General features: G+C 44.3%; 1 protein-coding gene across 1 annotated transcript in view; it reads left to right on the top strand.

Annotated features, from left to right (window-relative positions):
* LOC117539122 (carcinoembryonic antigen-related cell adhesion molecule 5-like) overlaps positions 1-18,548 on the top strand; it is a 36,501-nt gene extending 17,953 nt beyond the window's left edge. The window contains exons 7-10 of the mRNA XM_034205150.1: positions 2,128-2,382; positions 4,310-4,427; positions 14,870-14,909; positions 16,405-18,548. Of these exons, the coding sequence (XP_034061041.1) occupies positions 2,128-2,382; positions 4,310-4,427; positions 14,870-14,888 (392 nt within the window). The 3' untranslated portion in view covers positions 14,889-14,909; positions 16,405-18,548. The remainder of the gene's footprint in view (positions 1-2,127; positions 2,383-4,309; positions 4,428-14,869; positions 14,910-16,404) is intronic.
* The last annotated feature ends 3,003 nt before the right edge of the window (positions 18,549-21,551 follow it).

Below are 21,551 nucleotides of genomic sequence, written 5' to 3' on the forward strand. Positions count from 1 at the left end.
CGTTACGTCCGCGGAGCCGTTACGTTAAGCCCCCGCTGATTGGTCCAAATTGACCAATCCACGGACTTCCTCACACACTCAGTGCAGGCAGCTCTGCTGATCTCTCCTCCCTGGCTGCAGGCTGATAACAGACAGTTGGGATCGCGGCGAAATTCTCTCTGCAGACCCGTTCTCTCTGCAGACCCATTCTCTCTGCAGACCCATTCTCTCTGCAGACCCGTTCTCTCTGCAGACCCATTCTCTCTGCAGACCCATTCTCTCTGCAGACCCATTCTCTCTGCAGACCCATTCTCTCTGCAGACCCGTTCTCTCTGCAGACCCATTCTCACTGCAGACCCATTCTCTCTGCAGACCCATTCTCTCTGCAGACCCGTTCTCTCTGCAGACCCATTCTCTCTGCAGACCCATTCTCTCTGCAGACCCATTCTCTCTGCAGACCCATTCTCACTGCAGACCCATTCTCTCTGCAGACCCATTCTCTCTGCAGACCCGTTCTCTCTGCAGACCCATTCTCACAGCGTTTATCAACCCTTTTCTTACTCAATATCAAGCCACACTTATTGTTTTTACTTTGGCTGTGACTTTGTGTGTGCTCAGGGTGAGTTTGGCTGTGTTTCGCTGTGTTTCGCTGTGTATCGCTAAACAAGGAAATCACACCTCCACGGAGCTCAGCGCGATTCACAACGTCCCGACTGGTCCCGACCAATCGGAGCACACTGGGCTCACAGGGAGGGGGGGCAAGAGCTGCAACGGGCCGTTTAGTGGAGAGAGTGAATACACGTAGTTTACAGAGATGCTGTATGCGAAACAATGTGACTTTGGAAAATTGCACAATGTAAATCTATTCTAGTAGACCTCAACAATGGAATTATGATCAGTGGAAATGGCCATGACATGTGACCTTTAAAGCAAAAGCAGCACATCTTCACATGTAAGCTGGAACTGTGTAATATCTTTGAACATAAACCTCTCAGCAAAATAAATAATACATTCATTTTCTGTTAACCCACTCATGGTTTTAGTAACTTCACCAAACAATTATATTTTAATATAACATATTTGAAACATTCGTCCTAAGTATTGTGTGTCAAAATCAGAACTTATAAAGTAACTAGTAAATAAATATGTAAAATAATTGTATTGGAGTAAAGAGTAAACATGTTGATTCCAAAATGTAGCAGAGTAGAAGTATAAATAAGTCTATAATGAAATACTTGAGTAAAGAACAAGTACCTTAAATGTGTACTTATGTACACTACTTGGGTTAATGTACTTAGTTACTTTCTATGTGGTGTCCGTTATGGCGCGTTTCCACTGCAGCGGGTAGCCCCGTTTAAGCGTCCTTAACCGTCCTCAAGCGGCCAGGCCGGTTTTTGGTGGCGTTTCCATATAGCCTAGTACCGGCCAGCGGGTACTTTTTCCCTCTTTTTCCGGCCTCATAAAATCGTGGTTCCCTCAGACCAGGGCCAGGGCTGAACTAGTGACGTCAACACTCTCGACTGCTGATTGGTCAGAGAGAATCGTCACAAGATCGCGCGCGAGATCATCCCTAGCGTCGCATATATATCTAGAAGCAAGCTTGCAGCATTTTTATACACAGCATTTTGTAAACGGATGAGCTACAAAAATGGCTACGTCTAATAAGAAAAGCACACCGTGGTCGACCGAGGAGGTGACGACGTTCCTACATCTCATTGGGGATGATCAAATCCAGCGGGAGCTCGACGGAACAACTCGAAATGTGAACAAAAACAAAGCCGATCGCCCCGCCTACACTGCGTTGCTACCCCAGGTCCTAAACTGTAATGGAAATGCGCCACGGCCTGGGCCGGCCAGCGAGGCAGCCCCGAGGCCAGAGCGAGGACGCTTAGGGACGCTTAAACGGGGCTACCCCGCTGCAGTGGAAACGCGCCATTAGTGTGAACTTGGAACTTGGAAATATGATGTCGCCCTGTGTCCTGGAGATGCTCTGAATGGGAGTCAGTATGAACACAGGAAGTAACACATGTACAATAAGAAAGGTTAGAACAAAATCAAAACAAACATGTGTACGGGTGAACATTGTTCATTTGAAGAATAGTTGTGAGAAATGCAGCTGATAGACCCTGTGTGTGTGTTCTCCTGCAGACGGCCCTGAGGCGGCCCAGGTGATCGGGGATCCTGCTGTGGAGGTGGACACCAAGGTGGTGCTCACCTGCTCCGCCGCCTCCGTGCCCCCCGCCAACTTCACCTGGAAGTTCAACGGCACCAAGACCGACGTCAAAACGGCCCAGTATCAGATCGAGGCGGCTCGCTACAAAAACACTGGAATGTACATGTGTGAGGCGCACAACCCCGTCACTGGCAAGACCAGCACCCACACACACACCCTGTCCGTCAAAGGTGAGAGCCTGCAGGAACACACACCCGATCTTCAGAGAAACTCATATCAGCTGCACACAAGGATGCACAAAATGTATTACCAATGCAACTTCCTTTACGGCAACTTCTGCAAGAATGGGTTAGATGTGCACTATCCCAGAATGATTCAAACATATATAACTTCTCATCAGATCTACTGACTCAAAGGTAGTTCACAGAGTGGGGCCGGTATATTCTGATGACCCTGCATATGACATATGTGTTGATCCGTGTTGATCAAGTGGGTGGTTTGGCAGACACGCCACATAGCAATATTTGTGATCAAGCACTGAATGGGACCTACCTGGTTAAATAAAGGTTTGAAATTAAATGAAATGAATGTAGCATATTATTTTCGATGGCTTTATTGTATGATCAGTATGACAGATGAGCAGATCGCCACTGCGCTTTCAACTAAAGACACAGCCACGCAGAAACTGCGGCATGTGTACGGCTCCTTATGGGTACTGCAATTTGTGAAGTGCCGGAGCGACGTTCCGTTGCTCTCCGTCAGAACTGCACCCCTGTCAGACGAGACATATACCACGTGATGACACGTTAGGCTTGTGTTGTGTTCAAGGACCCTGACCTTGGCCAGGAAAAACAGGCCCTCGCTTGTTTAATTCTTCTTTTTTTTTGCGTGTGTTTATAAATTACCTCGAGGGCCGTATCAAATGGTCTCGCGGACCGTATACGGCCCGGAGGCCAGAGGTTCCCCACCCCTGCTTTAGTTCATGACAGGAAACCTGTAAAACCAACAATGACGTTCATTCTAGTGTTTTGCAATAGGTAAACGTTACTAATTATCTAGACCAGGGGTCGGCAACCCCTGGCACGCGTGCCAGCATTGGCACACGGCACCGTAACCAGTGGCACACTAGGAATAAGTGTGCAAAATATTTAAATTGTATTTTCGGATCATGAACGAGACCGCCGCCAGAGCGCGTCTTCCCGTTACCTGCAGAAGGAAGCCATGCACGCAGCGCAGCCCCGCTCTCTTTAACTCCAGGTGACTTTCTGCCGCTTTCCTCCGTGGTGCTGATGTTTTCACCACGGAGGAAAGCACTTCACTAATTGCAGTACCCATAAGGAGCTGTATACATGCCGCAGTTTTTGCGTGGCTGTGTCTTTAGTTGAAAGCCCAGTGGCGATCTGCTCATCTCTCATCGAAATAATATGCTACAAAGGGGCGGACTGGCCATCTGTGTGTTGAACTTCCCTGTCGGCTCCCAGTCCGTAGTGGAGGAGGGCAGAAGCAACAAGCTTCAGGTTCAATAACCCACTTTAGCTTCAATGACTGGAGAGAGGCGAGCTCTTCTTGGGAGGCCGTTGCATTTATTTAGCTGTTCTTCTGTTTCACAAAATACATCACAGACCTCTGTTTTTCTGCTTCCTCGTTTCACTTCCAGAAACATACACACGCTCCCTCACTGTCGCTCTACCATCCACACACTCACATGCACAAGCCACACCCCTCTCTCTCTCTCTCTCTCTCTCTCTCTCTCTCTCTCTCTCTCAATTATTTAAATGTGCTTGTTAAATTCGGCACCATACGTTGCGCTGACAGGTCCACACACTGCTTCCCCGCAGCGAGGCTTCGCCCGCCCTCCTGCTGATAGTTCACGAGCGTCAAGCTCCACAACCGCCCCCCCCCCCGTTGATAATTCTCGATCGTTGGCACGCTGATACCAATTTTTTTTTTAAATGGCACTTCATATCAAAAAGGTTGCCGACCCCTGGTCTAGACTGTGGAGGCCTGCCATACTCTCCACAGTTTCATAGAAATCCTAAAATATTTGTGTACTTCCCAACTTCTGTAACATACAAACAGCTAACAAGCTAATTCTAGAGTGAATGTACTCCAGAGGATCCCTTTGGGCAGGGGTTCATAATGTGGTTGTGGTTTCAGAGGAAGGAGCGCTGGATGAAGGTCTCTCAGACGGAGCCATCGCTGGGATCGTGATCGCAGTCCTGATCGCTCTCGGTGCCGCCATCGCACTACTCTTTTTCTGCAGACAGAAAGTGCCGTGAGTACTTTAAATCTTCATCTGGACTGTGTGTGATGACTCTGAGCTGGGTGTGTGTGGGGGGGGGCTCTGCGTGCAGCTGCTCCTCCTCCTCACGGGGGTTTCAGGTTCTTTGTTGAAATTGTGTTTTTTTTCTTTGTTTGACTTTGCCAATATGATGTAAGATATCGCTCTGTAGAGTACCTGTAACAATCCCTGGTTTCCACATGACAGTTGACACAGTTTATGTGTAAGCATACACACATGCAAAAACAAGCACACACTCAAGCTGTCACAACACTAACGCAACAATAACAGTCACACCCATCATTTAAGAGCCTTTGTTGGTTTGAAATGTCTCTCAGCAGAATCCCATTCACTGAAAAAAACAGAAACAAATATTGTTTAAATATTTTTATATTTTTAGGGAACCAAAAGTATCACTTCTGTTCTTTTAAAATAAAACCGCTTTAAGATGTATATTAACACAGAAGAGGGAGTGTGTGCAGTTTGTCCCAGCGGGAAATCAACTCCCTAAGAAATAGTTTGTTGGAAATACACACCCCCGGTGACATCATTTCAACTAATGCACACCCGTCAGCTTGCTTCAAGGATTTTGTAGAATGTAGACTCATACTTGATGGGAGTGTGCTTCAGACAAAGTGCCTGTGGTCTAACATCGTCTGAACTCTGTCCATGATAGATTAGATTATAACTGTGGAAACGACATCATCAACTAACTGAATCTTTGATTCTGTCAAAAGCAGTAGCTCTTGATAAACTGCAGATTGGTTTGCCATGTAGACTTTAGAGATCACAGTCAGACGTCAGACCTGATCTGAGACTTGACAGCAAAGATCTCAATGCTAAGTTTTCGGGTGGGAAGATCCGGGAACAATACAACTATGACAGGAAGACCCTAGCCTCATCCCAATACCCCTCCTCGACTCCTCCTTTCCCTCACTCGCTTCCCTTCCTTGCGTCTTAGCTCCGCCTCCGTAAGATGCGAGCGAGAGACACGAGGAGGTGACGCGAGGACAGAGGAGTCCTCAGGTATTAATTGGGATGTCCTCGTTCACTCAAACGTCACTCTTAAACGACGTCTGTTAATGATGACATGTGCACAGCTGTATCCCCTCTCATCGGGCTTAACTGAAGAACCCTTTAGAACCGGCTCATTTCTGGTTAAATATGTATTTAAATAAGGGCTGTCAAGTTAACGCGTTAATAACGCGTTAACGCAAAAAACAAATAACGCCACTAATTATTTTAACGCGATTAACGCATGTGTATTTTTTTTCCGCGGCCGCCCCGTAGTTTCAGAGCGCATCGAGTTTAAAATACCATCTACAAGCTGATGCTGACAGCCCCGCTCCTGCCGCCAGCTTGTGGCAGACCACACTTCCACGCTCACCGGCAGGTACCGACTGGCTGTTGGGAGGACCGGGAGGGTGTGTGTATGTGTGGCCCGAGCGAGAGAGAGACCTTACGTGCATTGTTGTTGTTAGCATCTGGTGCTAGCTAGCTGCGCTAACTGATATAAGGAGCTGTTTAAATGAAAACAGAGGAGCGACATTTCGCCACAACTGCGCCGAGCACTTGACTTTATGCAGGAAGCCAGACAGTGGGACATTGTACGAGAAGTCAGCACACTCAGCACGGATAGTGCAACATGATTGCAGCGTCCAGGCAGCTCCCGTTCGAGCATATGCCTTGAGTTGCACATAGCTCCAACGATCCATCACACACACACACACACACACACACACACAACACACACACACACACACACAACACACACACGCACACACACACACACACACACACACACACACCACACACACACACACACACACACCCACACACACACACACACACACACACACACACACACACCACACACACACACACACACACACACACACCCACACACACACCACCACACACACACACACACACACACACACACACACACACACACACACACACACACACACACACACACACACACACCATTTGTATTGTATTATTGTATTAGAGAGGTTCCAGATTGAATTGAGGCGAATATTTGTAATGTTCAGAGGTTGTTGTGTTTAATATTCATGAGAATATTTGTCATTGTTCAAATGATAATAAACATTAGCATAAAGCGTATTTGTCCACTCATATGTTGATAAGAGTATTAAAAACTTGAAAAATATTCCTCTAAGGTACATTTAGAACAGATCAAAAATGTGCGATTCATTTGCGATTAATCGCGATTAAATATTTTAATCGACTGACAGCCCTAATTTAAATGAATGAATCTTTCTCTTGTTAGTCAAGGAATTCAATGATGGTTGGTCCTGCTTTTGTGTTCCGTTTTGGTGTAAAATGTAGCCTACATTTAAATAAAAATATAATTATAGTAATGTGAAAGCCTTTTAGAAATGAATTGCACATAATAATTCCCACGGAGCTGTGAGCACTTATACATTTATGTGACGCTTTTCCACTCATCTTCCAGTTGTCGGTTTTCCTCTGTTGAAATGGACCAGCTGTGAAGGTGGGGGCGGGGCTTTTATACGCGAGTAGTGAAAACACTTCCGCGTAGTCTGCTCGCATGTATCCTCCCTTTCGTCTCCTCCCGCACCCCTCCTCCCTCACCCCTCCTCGACTCCTCCGTGTGCATTTCAGCTATTGGGACGTCCTTCAAAATGGCGTGTGTTGATCGATTTCCGGGTCAAGTCCCGGAGGAGGGGCAGAGAGGAGTCGAGGAGGGGTATTGGGATGAGGCTCTAGTATCGCTCACAGTATGAACATCTCACTGGGTTGGCTTGGGCATTAGCCTAAAATGTAGAAAGATGTTGACGTAGACAGGACTCAACTTGACTTTGAGCAGCTCTTGCAGGAAGATGATTCACGGAGCGTAACGAGCGTCAGCAGGTGACGTGATTTAAATCTGAACAAAGTGCTTCTTCCCGCCAGCGAATCGAGCCGGCCCTTAACGACCGGCTGTTCTGTGATTCTCCAGATTCTCCAGATGACCAGTCCGCGGAGGGTGGAAAATACATACCGGAAGTAAACAAAGACGTGCAACGGGACGGTGTTCACACGGGAAACAAAACTTAAAATATTAAATGAAACAATCTCATCTCTTAAAAATCACAACTTATTAAGAATTAAACATTCACAAACTTATAATTATGTATTCACATGTTTAACTCTGTTACATGTGCACGCAACGGACAGAAGAGCGTAGGGCAGAATCAGGAGGGAATTCCGTCTCGTAGCGTTTGTGCACTGTTTTGAAATGCCGCTCCTAAATTACCCTTCTTCGATAAAGCCACGCTCGCATTGCAGATGAGACAGATGGACTTTGAATTGGAACAGATACAAAAATAATCATCCTCCCACTCGGAGCGAAAATTATATATTTTGGGCTTTTTTGCTTCTGCCATAATTGCGGTCTTGTGTGTGCGGACTGTCACTCCTGTTGACACGGACAACGTCAGCAAAATAGTGTCCACTGCCCACCAGCCACGCCCCCACACAAGGGGTCACGCCGGCCAATCACAAAGCTTTGGTGCGTTCAAGTGCATTATTCTGGCACAGGAAGATTATGTTATAGGACATTAACGATAAAACAGAATATTGTTGTTCTATTTTTAGACACATCTCGCGATCGACTGGTTGGGCACCCCTGTCCTACACCTTCCCTTCTGGCCTCTTTTTACAGAGCTCTTGCCAAAGGGGAAGATATTTCCATTGAGTACTGGTTCCAAGTGCTCCATTCTTACCATCGCACACGTTGGTGACTGACCACTGAAGAGCTGAGCATGAACAATGACCAACACCACACAGACACACACACACACACACACACACACACACACACACACACACACACACACACCACACACACACAGGTACACCTGGGGGGGCACGCCCTGTTCTCCCTGATCGAGCCTGCTGAATCAGAGAAATGGAAACACAAGTCAGGCAGGACCTCAAATATACCCTGCAGACATCTCCAGAAACGATCGTGTCTCTGTGTGGTAACCTACCCACACACACACACACACACACACACACACACACACACACACACACACACACACACACACACACACACACACACACACACACATATCATGTATACATCATTTCAGGGGACATTACATTGACTTACATGCATTTCCTGGAGACTTATCCTAACCTTAACCATAACCAACACATGCCTAACCCTAATCCTAAACCTAACCAAGTATTCACCCTAAAACTAATGATTCCCCTTATGGGAACCTCCAATTTGTCCCCATAAGGGAAGCCAGTCCCCACACGTGACTATGTAAACCGATTTAGGTCCCCACAAGTATAGTAATGCTAGACCACACACACACACACACACACACACACACACACACACACACACACACAGTCTGTCAGAAGTGAACGAAAAATGACCTCACTACACAGCAATGTCCTTGTCCTGCAGGTCTAAAACTAAAACAGGTTATTTTCAAGTTACAAACGCAGTTCTCCAACTGCCCAACCCCCCCCCGCCACACACACACACACACACACACACACACACACACACACACACACACACACACACACACACACACACACACACACACACACACACACACACACACACACACACAGCCACACAGACCTGTTGAGTGGGGGTTCCTGGGAAAAGGATGTAGTAAATCAAAATAAAGATCTCCTTCTGTGATAATCAGAGCCTGTATGAATGAAACCACGCCCTACACCCTACCCCTACACACTCCCCCTCCGTGACAGAGAACTCCGTGGAGTGACACTCGCAGCTCAATGAGCTTTATAATAAAATGCACACATTTACCTTTTTCTAGACTAAACACAGGTATGATCCTAAGTTAAAAACATATGAGGTTATCATGAGTTTGTTAAAGGTGACATGTCATGCTTTTCCGGTTATTACCCGTCCCCTTGTTGTTATGAAGGTTTTTATGCATGTAAATGGTGTGCAGAGTCAAAACCCTCAAAGTACACCATGTAGCGAGTAAAACTCTAACACAGAAAATACCTCCCCAAAACGCCGCGTTGGAGATACGTCACTGTCCATTTGATTCTTCCGGGGACATCATGATGTCATGTCGTACCCGGAACGAAATGGACCAATCCGTGGAGCCGTTACGTTACGTCCGCGGAGCCGTTACGTTAAGCCCCCGCTGATTGGTCCAAATTGACCAATCCACGACTTCCTCACACACTCAGTGCAGGCAGCTCTGCTGATCTCTCCTCCCTGGCTGCAGGCTGATAACAGACAGTTGGGATCGCGGCGAAATTCTCTCTGCAGACCCGTTCTCTCCGCAGACCCATTCTCTCTGCAGACCCGTTCTCTCTGCAGACCCGTTCTCTCTGCAGACCCATTCTCTCTGCATCTGCAGACCCGTTCTCTCTGCAGACCCATTCTCTCTGCAGACCCATTCTCTCTGCAGACCCGTTCTCTCTGCAGACCCGTTCTCTCTGCAGACCCGTTCTCTCTGCAGACCCGTTCTCTCTGCAGACCCGTTCTCTCTGCAGACCCATTCTCACTGCAGACCCATTCTCTCTGCAGACCCATTCTCACAGCGTTTATCAACCTTTTCTTACTCAATATCAAGCCACACTTATTGTTTTTACTTCGGCTGTGACTTTGTGTGTGCTCAGGGAGAGTTTGGCTGTGTTTTGCTGTGTATCGCTAAACAAGGAAATCACACCTCCACGGAGCTCAGCGCGATTCACAACGTCCCGACTGGTCCCGACCAATCGGAGCACACTGGGCTCACAGGGAGGGGGGGCAAGAGCTGCAACGAGCCGTTTAGTGGAGAGAGTGAATACACGTAGTTTACAGAGATGCTGTATGTGAAACAATGTGAGTTTGGAACATTACAGTATAAATCTATTCTAGTAGACCTCAACAATGGAATTATGATCAGTGGAAATGGCCATGGCATGTGACCTTTAACATCGCAGTTTATCAGTGGATGCTTGCTGGAACTACTTGTTAACAGCGTGTTTCCTGACGGACACACACAGCGTGACTCCGGTCAGGTAGAGACCGGTCTCCAGTCAGCACCGATGCAGACTCGCTGTTTGAGGGCTTGATAGCCCACTCCCCCTCCACACTCATTGGTTTGGAACAGCACTTAATGTGGTGGACCCTCCGCGTGAACGGAGGGGTAGGGTGGAGGGGTAGGGTGGAGGGGTAGGGTGTAGGGGTAGGGTAGGGGGTAGGGTTGTTTGGGATTGGGCCACACACACATACACACACACACACACATACTGTATACATCGCTTCAGGGGACATATCATTGACTTACATGCATTTCCTGGAGACTTATCCTAACCTTAACCATAACCAACACATGCCTAACCCTAACCCTAACCAAGTCTTCGCCCTAACATTAATGATTCCCCTTATGGGGACCTCCATTATGTCCCCATAAGGGAGGCGAGTCCCCACACGTGACTGTGTAAACATATGTATGTCCCCACAAGGATAGTAATGATAGGCCACACACACACACACACACACACACACACACACACACACACACACACACACACACACACACACACACACACACACAGAGAGAGAACAGGAGAGGATTAAAGGATCAGTACCCCCGGTTCGTACACAACCTTTAATACTTCATAATAAAAGAGCCATAACAGATTGGTCAAAAAGGTTAAAAATCCATGCAGCAGATATCGCCTTTTTTTAATTCCATACATTTTCTCCCTTGTCAAAACGTGCCGCCTTTATTAGCCAATGAATGAAGGAGAGCGTGTGATGCTAGCAGCAGCAGAGAGGTCTCATTCCTCCTTCTTTCGCTCCTTCATCTCTGGAGGACACACTAACTCTGGAGACACTGGGCGCATTCACACACACACGGAGCAGAACACACACTGACATGTGGAAGCAACACAAGCCTTACAGCTTTAACGCTTACACAGAAAAAGATAATAAGATACTAAAGACAAATTTAGCAACTATAAGACTGACGTTTAGTTTAAAACAAATTGCTAAATATCCAAACACTCTCTTAAACATACCCTTAGTCATGCAGGATTAAGTGTCTGTGTGTGTGTGTGTGTGGTGTGTGTGTGTGTGTGTGTGTGTGTGTGTGTGTGTGTGGTGTGTGTGTGTGTGTGTGTGTGTGTGTGTGTGTGTGTGTGTGTGTGTGTGTGTGTGTGTGTGTGTGTGTGTGTGTGTGTGTGGGAGAGAGGGAGGGAGTTTCGGTGTTTTGAGATTACAGGCGTGCTGCATTCCTTCACTCTGCTGTCAGTCACAGCCACAAAAACCCACCTCTTCCTCAGACAGGAAGTGTGTGTGCTGCAACTTTCATGCTATCAAATGCCAACAGTTGTGGTCTGATGGCGGCCTGATGTTTCCTCACTGAGCTTCCAGTTAGTGACCTGATGATTTTGTCCCTTTGCAGGAGTAATAAACATTTTCAAACCACTTTGAACCCACCTCTGATGCAGCTGTTAGCTTGCGACATGCTAACAGTCAACATGTGACATGCTAACTGTGAGGGAGGGGGGCTGTGTCAAGGAGGTCCTGGTTGGTGTTTCTCTGGTCATCCACAGACTTCAAATCAAATCAAGTTTTATTTATAAAGCACATTTAAAAGAGATTTTTGGTCGAGCCAAAGTGCTGTACAGCACATGTAATAAAAACACATTACTACAATCACAATAAAAGACAACACATTACAACAGATATAAAAAACACAGGGACAAGTCAGGAGTCGTGCTCCGCTCTGACTAGAAGGCCAGGACTTCTGGTCTATGACCTGTGACCTGTCCCAGTGCATGCTGGGAGGTCCTGGTCTGGTGTTTCCAGTGTTCTCTTGTCCTGCGTCATCATCATGTTAGGAGGAAAGTGCTTTTCTGCTTTGCAGTCAATGCATGAATATCAAGAGAAAAAGGGCATCAGTGTACGTTGACTAACAACTCATTTGTTGTGAACAGTCAAAATATTTGTTTCATGGTTTCTGTGTGATTTTTAAACTAATTTCTGTAGTTATGTGGTACTATTAAAGTTGGGGAAATGATAGTTGTACAGTAAAAATAACAATCCAACTGTAATTGTCATAAAACACTGAGACTACCCTTTATTTATTATAACAATAACCACAACATATTTATTCTTTGGATGTTTTGAATAAAACAGCTTTTTCTTTAAAATAATCGTCGCCCCCCTAAATGTCATTTGCACTACACACACTACAGCCAAATCAATATCACACATCTGAATCTTCTGCTCATGTGAGAAAGCTTTACGTTCAGATGTCCGATATTGATTTGGCATTGGTTAATCTAGTAACTCATTCATTTATTAAAGTGGATTCAGGGTTGAACCAAATGAGTGGTGACACACAGAGGCAGCAGTGTGTGTGTGTGTGTGTGTGTGTGTGTGTGTGTGTGTGTGTGTGTGTGTGTGTGTGTGTGTGTGTGTGTGTGTGAGGGGCGAGGCCGGGGCTCAGAGAATGGAATGGTTGAGGAATGTCACTGTCATGTCTGCACTCGTCTTCCTCAGCTCTCGTTAGTGTCGCTCCTCGCCTTTATCTCTCTCGAACACTCCACTTTATCTCCTCTCTTGTTTCAGTGTGTGTTCATCTTCAAACCATTTTATTCCCCGCCATAATGTTTGAGTAGCAGCCCGACTAACTATGAGTCGTGATGTCTGGATTTAAACGGAGAAGCGTCAGCCATTGTGAATCGGCCCTCAGCTAGTTCTTAAAGTATAATGGAATATGGCCCACACCTGAATGTTCTGCTTGTCTTATATTGTACTTCTTATATGTAAACATATATTACTTAGTAGTATTCATGTTTTAATATTAAATACATTCAGTCAATTAAAGTTGAAAACATAATCAAATCGTAGTTGATAAAAGTCCAATAACTTATTTAAATGAGCAGCTGAAATACACGCTTCATATCCCCCCTTATGATAAGGAATCTGAGGCTCCTGTATTAAAGGATGAGCTGCCAACAAGATCAAGTAAACCCTCTGGAGAGCTGTGATGTTTGTTTCTTAAAGCATATTCAAGTCTCAAGCATCATTTCCCTACATTTGATAGATGTGGCTAACTTATAACTTAACTTATGAGGTGGCAATATACCTCACCTCTAGTGAGGGGCCCAGACCTTGGTATGTTTCTCTGTGTGTGGCCCTCAGTGCAAACAGTTTGGACCCCCTGCTCTAAATGATTTAGCAAAGCTATAGGCTGATGTGGAGGCTCTGAGTCTGCTTTGTGTTTCCTCTATGTAACTCTTTCTGTTTGAAGACACTTTGTCTGTCCTCATCAAAGACTGGGTCCTCTCCTCGGCTCCTGTTGTCTGACCGTTGACCTTTTCACAATGTTAGTTATTAAGTTGTCTCTGAACGTGTGTTTCAGGCGCTGAACAGATTGCTGAGATGTGCACTAATAGGACCTTAAGGAATTAGACAAGGAACGTTTATTCATATTTTAAATAGATTTATGCGTTCTAAATAACTGAAACACATTGTCAAAGATCAGGGTTCAATAGATATTTATTCAAAATCTCAAAAATAATGCCATAACTGGTATTACATGTCTTCATTATTTCTAATGTATTTTAAATCTAGACATGGGGAGTAGTCTTTTATGTTCTTTTTTTGTTTGATTTGCTACTTGTAAGGTTGGTCTTACATTTCATCCCCAGCCTGAAAAAGTGTTTAATGTTTGCAGCCCTCAGTAGGAGGAGCCTGCCAGACGGCCTCACATCACTGAATCACTTCCACATGAAATCTGTCAGAGATATTACCTGACGCCACGTCTTCATTCTTTTATTAGTTCCAATCTGCTCAATGTCACTCCTCGTCTCGTTATTGGCCTGATTACACCCAGCTAGAACCTGATAAATATTGTTATTGGGTGATACGTTGAGAACATCTCACTCAAACCATTCCCACTCTGCTGTGTCTTCTTCTAAATCCTCAGACTTCCTGAAGTGAAACTGTTCGGAGACGCCACTGGCTTTTGTTTCAAATTGCTGACATGAATGTTTGAGCAACTTTGAAAAGTTGAGGAAGTTGAAATGCAACAGCAGCCATCTCTGCGGTTTGCATCAATGCGTGTGTGTGTGTGTGTGTGTGTGTGTGTGTGTGTGTGTGTGTGTGTTTCTGTGTGTGCATTGAGATTAAATCATCCTCAAAGCACGTCAAGGAGATGATAAAGCTGTCCGTTAGTTTGATGTGTCAGTACGTCAACAACCACAACAGTTTTTCAAAGAATGTTCTCCAAACACAGGGGAGGTTATTGCTGCTGATAATAATGTGAGCCAAGATATCAAAGCATTATCCATCCCTCATGTCAAAATATTAGTATGTGTTAGTATCGTATTCAAGCCGTTAATCATGGTACGCTGTGTCGCTGTAAAGTGGTTGTGCTGATATCTTCCTCTCTCCTCAGGGTCGAGTCTCCGTACTAAAGAAGTTCCTGCACACTGCTGGTGAGTCTCATGACAAGCAGACATAAACTGCTGAATAGAAATGTAACTAAATGCAAATATGTTATTCTGATCCGAACTATGTTAGAGTAAAGACGGTTGTAAAGGGAGTGCTGGAGTGTGTCCCTCTCATCACACACGGCACATGTGTATTTATGTATGGCCAGTGGTGGACAGAACCTACCTACATTTACTCAAGTAAAGTACCATAGTAAGGTTCTTGTACTTTATTTGGGTATTTCCAATTACTGCAAAAATAGTACTTATTACTCCACTACATTTATCTGCTAAAGTTAGTAACTTTGAGCGCTGACAACATCAGGTCAAGGACCTTTGGAAATCAATAAAGTTATTATAATGTTTTAAGCATGCGATGAATGAACTGTGTTTCTACGGGCCTTCATGTGCTCCCAAACACCATTGATGTAGTAAATGTATAGTATGTATGTTGTTTTGATTATATTTATTGATCATGAAAGAATGAATGACTTTGTATACTGCAGGGTAGCTTGTGGATTTACTCCAGGTGGAACTAAAGTCTGATTTAACACTTGATTATATTTCACATCATTCATCCACATCTGTGAAGTAACTAAAGGTATTACATACATGTAGTGAAGGAAAAGTACATCATGTACCTCTGAATTGTAGTGGAGTAGAAGTACAAAGTAACATAACATTGTAGTACCTCAAAAGTGTACTTAAGTACGGTACTTGAGTAAATGTACTTAGTTACTTTACACCTCCGGCATTACTCATCCACCTTCCTCTATCCATCATACACCCTCTGAGGCACGTGTGAACCTTTATATATACAGTCTATGGTGTGAACACATTGAGGGATTTTGAAGATAGGATATAATATTATATATCGATTTGATATATAATATTCCAAGAGAGTGACCACACACACTCCTTCTCCCATGCTGTGTGTGTGTGTGTGTGTGTGTGTGTGTGTGTGTGTGTGTGTGTGTGTGTGTGTGTGTGTGTGTGTGTGTGTGTGTGTGTGTGTGTGTGTGTGTGTGTGTGTGTGTGTGTGTGTGTGTGTGCTTTGAGCAGTCTCTGTTGAAACAGTAGTCACCAAGGCTGCCTCCTCTTGGTTGGCCAAACAAAGCTGGTGAAGTCACATACAGTGTGTGTGCAGGTTTTTAAATGTGTGTGTTTCCTTCATTTACATGAGATGATAAGATAGAATTCTTAGTTTAGTGGCCGTGATGAAAAGATATATACAGATATCATTTTACACTAGTACGTCTTCAAAATTGATAACAAGCACTAGCTAAACTTTCTTAGACAATCTGATATGAAATATTTTAGAGGATACATCAAGATCCTCTAAAATATCTTGTGTGTGTGTGTGTGTGTGTGTGTGTGTGTGTGTGTGTGTGTGTGTGTGTGTGTGTGTGTGTGTGTGAGTGTGTGTGTGTGTGTGTTTAAAATTAAAACAGGAGATATTTGCAGCTCTGCTCACACTTTCCTCTCTCATTCCTGTTTTTAGGAGATCCTGGACAAACATCAGACCATTTTGTCTCCCATGATGCATCTGTACAGCCGGGAGAAGCGTCCAGTTGGACCCAGCTGGTTCAGTCCAAGCCCTCGCTAAACCATTTCCCATAATTCCCCTCTGTCTCTGTCCCTCTCTGGCTGGCAAGGACAATGGAAACTTGATTTTTCTCAAACAACGGATTCTATCAGTTTGGATTACGAGCTGCAATCTTCTGATCTACTTTGGGGTTTTTTCAAAGCTTTTTCCACTTTCGCCCACTATCACTGGATCCTCACCTCTTTCTCTTCCTCTCTTCCACCTGGTGCTAACAAACGTCATCCTTCACCCTGTGTCCTGCCACTTCCTTCAGGAAGCTAACAACACGGAGAAACAGAGACGTTTCCTGCACTGAAGCTGACAGGCGATGAGTGACTCTCTTTATGCTGCTTGAAACCAGAGGAGGACACACACACACACACACACACACACACACACACACACACACACACACACACACACACACACACACACACACACACACACACACACACACACACACACACACACAGGCCACACACGTTGACAATCAGGATTCAGGGGTTGAATAATATCTGAAGTTTGTTGGTGCTTTGATTTATCTCCCTCTCTGTGCCAGGCGGGTCCCCACCCGGTGGGGGGGTCTTGAGTGCAGCGGATGTTTCACAGTTTAGTCTTCCATTATAGGACATGTTGATCCTTAATACCTCAGGTTTCACAACACAGACGCTCAAACTACTGAGCTTAAGGCTGAAAACATCTTTAAACATCTGGAGGTTTTGGGGTACATTCACTTCCTTAAAGACTACCTGCCAGCCAATCAGAAACAAGTACACCTTTAACTATAATTATTTTGAACTGGGTCTTAATGGTCTTAGAGTGATTTCACTAACATTGGGATTCCTTAACTTAGTTGAAAAGTTCACCACGAAAAACTGTTAATGTTCTTCTGAGAAACATAGCATTGTATAACCTTCGCTATGAATATCAGCTTCTAAAATACATTATCAGTCAGGCTGTGATGTCTAAAAACAAGTTACAATAGAAATAGATACACACATACACACACACACACACACACACTCCTTCATCTTCACTGTGATGTGGGTGTCTCCCTCTCCTGCTTTACCTTCATCCCCCTTGTTTGTGGTCCAGGATCCTCATCTCACACTCCTTCCAGTATGTGGAACACATGAGTGGAAAGGTGGAGGTAAATGTTTTAGGCGGCACAGACAAGCTTCAACATGCAGGGGTGAGTCAGGTGGTGAAGGTGAAGCAGCATGTTTTCAGTTTCTGAGGGAAGGTGAGATCCATGGCGGTTCCTTTTTAAACCACTTTACCATAACAGGGTGGAAGTTATTTTAAACTATGTTTTGTAGATTGATTATTCACCTTGGTTTTTATCTGAAAATGTAAAAGAAATCAAACAAATTAGTATTTAAATCAGCCTAATATCACTAATCTGTCTTTACACTCCGTCCGCATTCCCCTGCAGCGCACAAAAAAACTAAAAGAGCTCCACTTCCTGTTCTGTGAAGTTCAGTTTCTCGGTTAATCATATGTGTGCTTTTTATCATCGGACTTGAGATGGTTTCTCCTGGCTCTGCTGTCATTGTATGGTTTGTGTTGGTAGGTTGTGTGTGATCTCAGACTTCCACCTGCACTGATCTCCAGTGAGAGAAGTATTTATTTGTTTCCAAAAATTCTCAAAGTTGCTCTTACTGAATTTAAAAGACAATGTATCATTTTCAACATATTTATTTCTCCAGTTTGGGATAACACACAGCACAGAATGTATTCCTAACATCTGTTGTCCTAACGCAACCTGTGTGTTTGTTTGAAGATGACACAAGCTGCCTTGATAAAAACTGCCCTGACTGTAAATAATAGAAATATACACTGTAAACAATGTGTGATACTTTTGGAAATATACATGGTGTTTTTATTTCTTATCATGATGATAAAGCTTGTTTTTGTTCTCTTGGCTTGTTGTTGTTTACAGAAACCACCTTTGAAATTCCTGTAATAATCTTTAAATAAATGTCCCCAAGGTTAAATGTATGTCCAATGTAACATCCTTGTAAAGCCATAAAAGTTGTGGAAATATTTTCCTAATTTTGCCTGGTTTGTTTTTCTCTATTTATTCATTTCATTGTGTAACACCTGGAACTCTTAACAGCCAATCAGAGTCTTCAAATCTTCAAACTATCCAATCACCAAAAGAAGCAAGCCCTCTCTTTCAGTATGCATACGTGTGTGTTGGTGGGGTTTTCTCTAAAGTCAAGGAAACTAGGGAGTGGCAGTTAAGGAAAAAAAGAAACATCCCATAGCCACACACACACACACACACACACACACACACACACACACACACACACACACACACACACACACACACACACACAAACCTCAGTCGTGAGAAGTAACTTTATCTCTCAGCTTTAAGTGCTTCTCCTACAGGCATTGATTGACAGATATCACAGTTTGAGAATTGAACAGGAGCTAGATTTTGATATTCCTCTTTTCTGATGCTTAAAAATTGTTTTAAACTTTTGCTCCATTGCCATAAAGCAGAGGTGGCGAATGGACGAAATAGCTTTACTTTCTAAAAATATTCTCCCAAGGTCTAACAAAGACAGAAGACCCACACACAGGCTGAGCTGTGTCCGGTCACTGTGCTCTTTATCTGCGGTCAGGTTAACCTCCTGATTACATCTTCCTTCAAAACACCCCCAATATAAAGCTACAACACACACTCCCCCCACACACACACATTCACCAACACTAAGCTAAAGGCGGCTAATGCTGGGCTACAAAGGAACTACAGCACGGTCACATGACTTCACGTCAACAACGCTAAGGTACAGGCGGCTAATGTTGGGCGTGATGATGTTTAGTCATCTCATTTAGACACTTGTTAGCAACCTCCGTTTTTTATTCACCAGTGGGGTATTTACTAACGTATTTTATGCTGTAAGGCGAGGCAAGGCAAGTTTATTTATATAGCACCTTTCAACACAAGGCAATTCAAGGTGCTTTACAAAAATGAAAGTTGTTGTTTGTTGTAGAACAAAACGTAAAAATCTCACTTGCTTGTGTAAAACACAGAACCAAAAAACGTTGGCCTTCAGATCAGGGCATGGGAAGTGATGAAATCCTGACTCATCTCTGGGTTTCTAAGAAGATTCAGATGTAGTAATACATCTTTGGGGCGGTGGCGAAGCCCATAGGGACTTGGCTTGGCAACTGGAAGGTCACCAGTTCAAGTACCGGAAGGACCAAGTGCTACCGAGGTGTCCCTGAGCAAGGCACCGTTCCCTAAAAACTGCTCCCCGGCTATGGGCAAATAGCAGGGGCAGATGGGGCTCATAGCCATGGAAGGCAACCCATCTAGGAGAAGAACATTCTGAACTAAAACCAGGACTGAGAGGAGTTGCGCCCCCTAGTCCTTAATCAGCATAGTAAAGCCAACCATGAAGAACAGAGTCATCCCAAATCCTATACTTCCAGCGGCGGGAGTCCGCAGGAACATCGCAGCGGATGGTGAACTGGCCAGATGTATGGAGAAGCGACGATGGAGGACTCGTCTGAGGACGACCTAGAGAGAATACCAGTTGGGCTGTAATGTAACGAAATCTGTCCAGCTGATTCAATATCTGCTTATGTTAAAAATATTTAAAAAACTATAAATGATATTAAAATTATTGTTTGAATGACATTCAGTCCAGTTATCTGGGCTCTGTTTATTCTGTCTGAGTAACCTTTAGGTACAACATAAAGTACAATCCTCTCCTACACAAAATACATTTCTCTTTCAGGAATCTCCAATAAATCCTGGGGCAATGGTACGGCGTGTTGTGACTGTAGCACTGTGAAATGTCAGATACATGTTTGAGGTTAGCCGCAGTCAAATACATGTCCTGCGGAAACAAGCTGTGTGTGAGAGTAAATGACTTCTGGTTTCAGTAAACACACAGCAGAGTAACACACACACACACACACACACACACACAAAGTCAGCGTCTGTTCACATCAAAATGAAAACTGGTTGTCGACACACCCACACATCGAAGGTCATCTTTTTTGTATGAATCCATGAAACCTAATCCACTTCTGTCACATTGTAGTCTGCAAACTGCCATGTGTTTGTTATTTCCATCTCTAACCTTCTTCTCTAAAAGCTTTCATCTTGTTTTGGCAACACATCCTTTATGTATCAGTGCTGGGAGTTGAACTGACCACAATCATGGTCACATGACCAGCTAAAACGTGACCTTTCACTTCTGCCAGGTGTCAATAAATGGAGTGTCTTTTCCCCATGTAACCCCACTTGATAAACATATAGATTAACACCGCAGAGCTAGCACACACACGCAGAGTCTCTGAATGTCACATGCCTCTCAAACTCTGGCAGGTCAAAGTGGGGCATGTTTGTTAAGACGTTTATTTTCATTAGGGTGAATTCTGGCTTTTCAAAGCAGGTGTGTGGTGAGCCCTCAGAAGAGCTCTAAAAACGATTGTAGAGAAACCCCAGAGTTCATCGCTAACATTTGTTATCACTTGCCGTACAAGAGGGTCAGAAGTCTACTTGCCCAAAGCTGATTTTTACTTTCCCCTTTACAAATGTGAGCAGAGATGAGAAGGATGTGAGATGGCTCACTCAGTTCCGGAAAACCCCAGTGTCTATTTCAGATTCTGTTGTTGTGGTTTGGTTTTAGAAGCTGGTACAAGAGGCTGCAGACAGTTTTCTTAACTGTGGTGGAATCACTGTCTCTCAGACTGTAAAGTGTTCTCCTTTCACTTTGTTATTCAATATTTAGGATTTTTAATTTGTATTAACTGCTTAGAGCAGGCGGTCCAAACTGTTTGCACTGAGGGCCACACACAGAGAAACATACCAAGGTCTGGGCCCCTCACTAGAGGTGAGGTATATTGCCACCTCATAAGTTAAGTTATAAGTTAGCCACATCTATCAAATGTAGGGAAATGATGCTTGAGACTTGAATATGCTTTAAGAAACAAACATCACAGCTCTCCAGAGGGTTTACTTGATCTTGTTGGCAGCTCATCCTTTAAAACAGGAGCCTCAGATTCCTTATCATAAGGGGGGATATGAAGCGTGT

Source organism: Gymnodraco acuticeps, unplaced genomic scaffold (assembly GCF_902827175.1).
Source record: "Gymnodraco acuticeps unplaced genomic scaffold, fGymAcu1.1, whole genome shotgun sequence".
Classification (NCBI taxonomy): Eukaryota; Metazoa; Chordata; class Actinopteri; order Perciformes; family Bathydraconidae; genus Gymnodraco; species Gymnodraco acuticeps.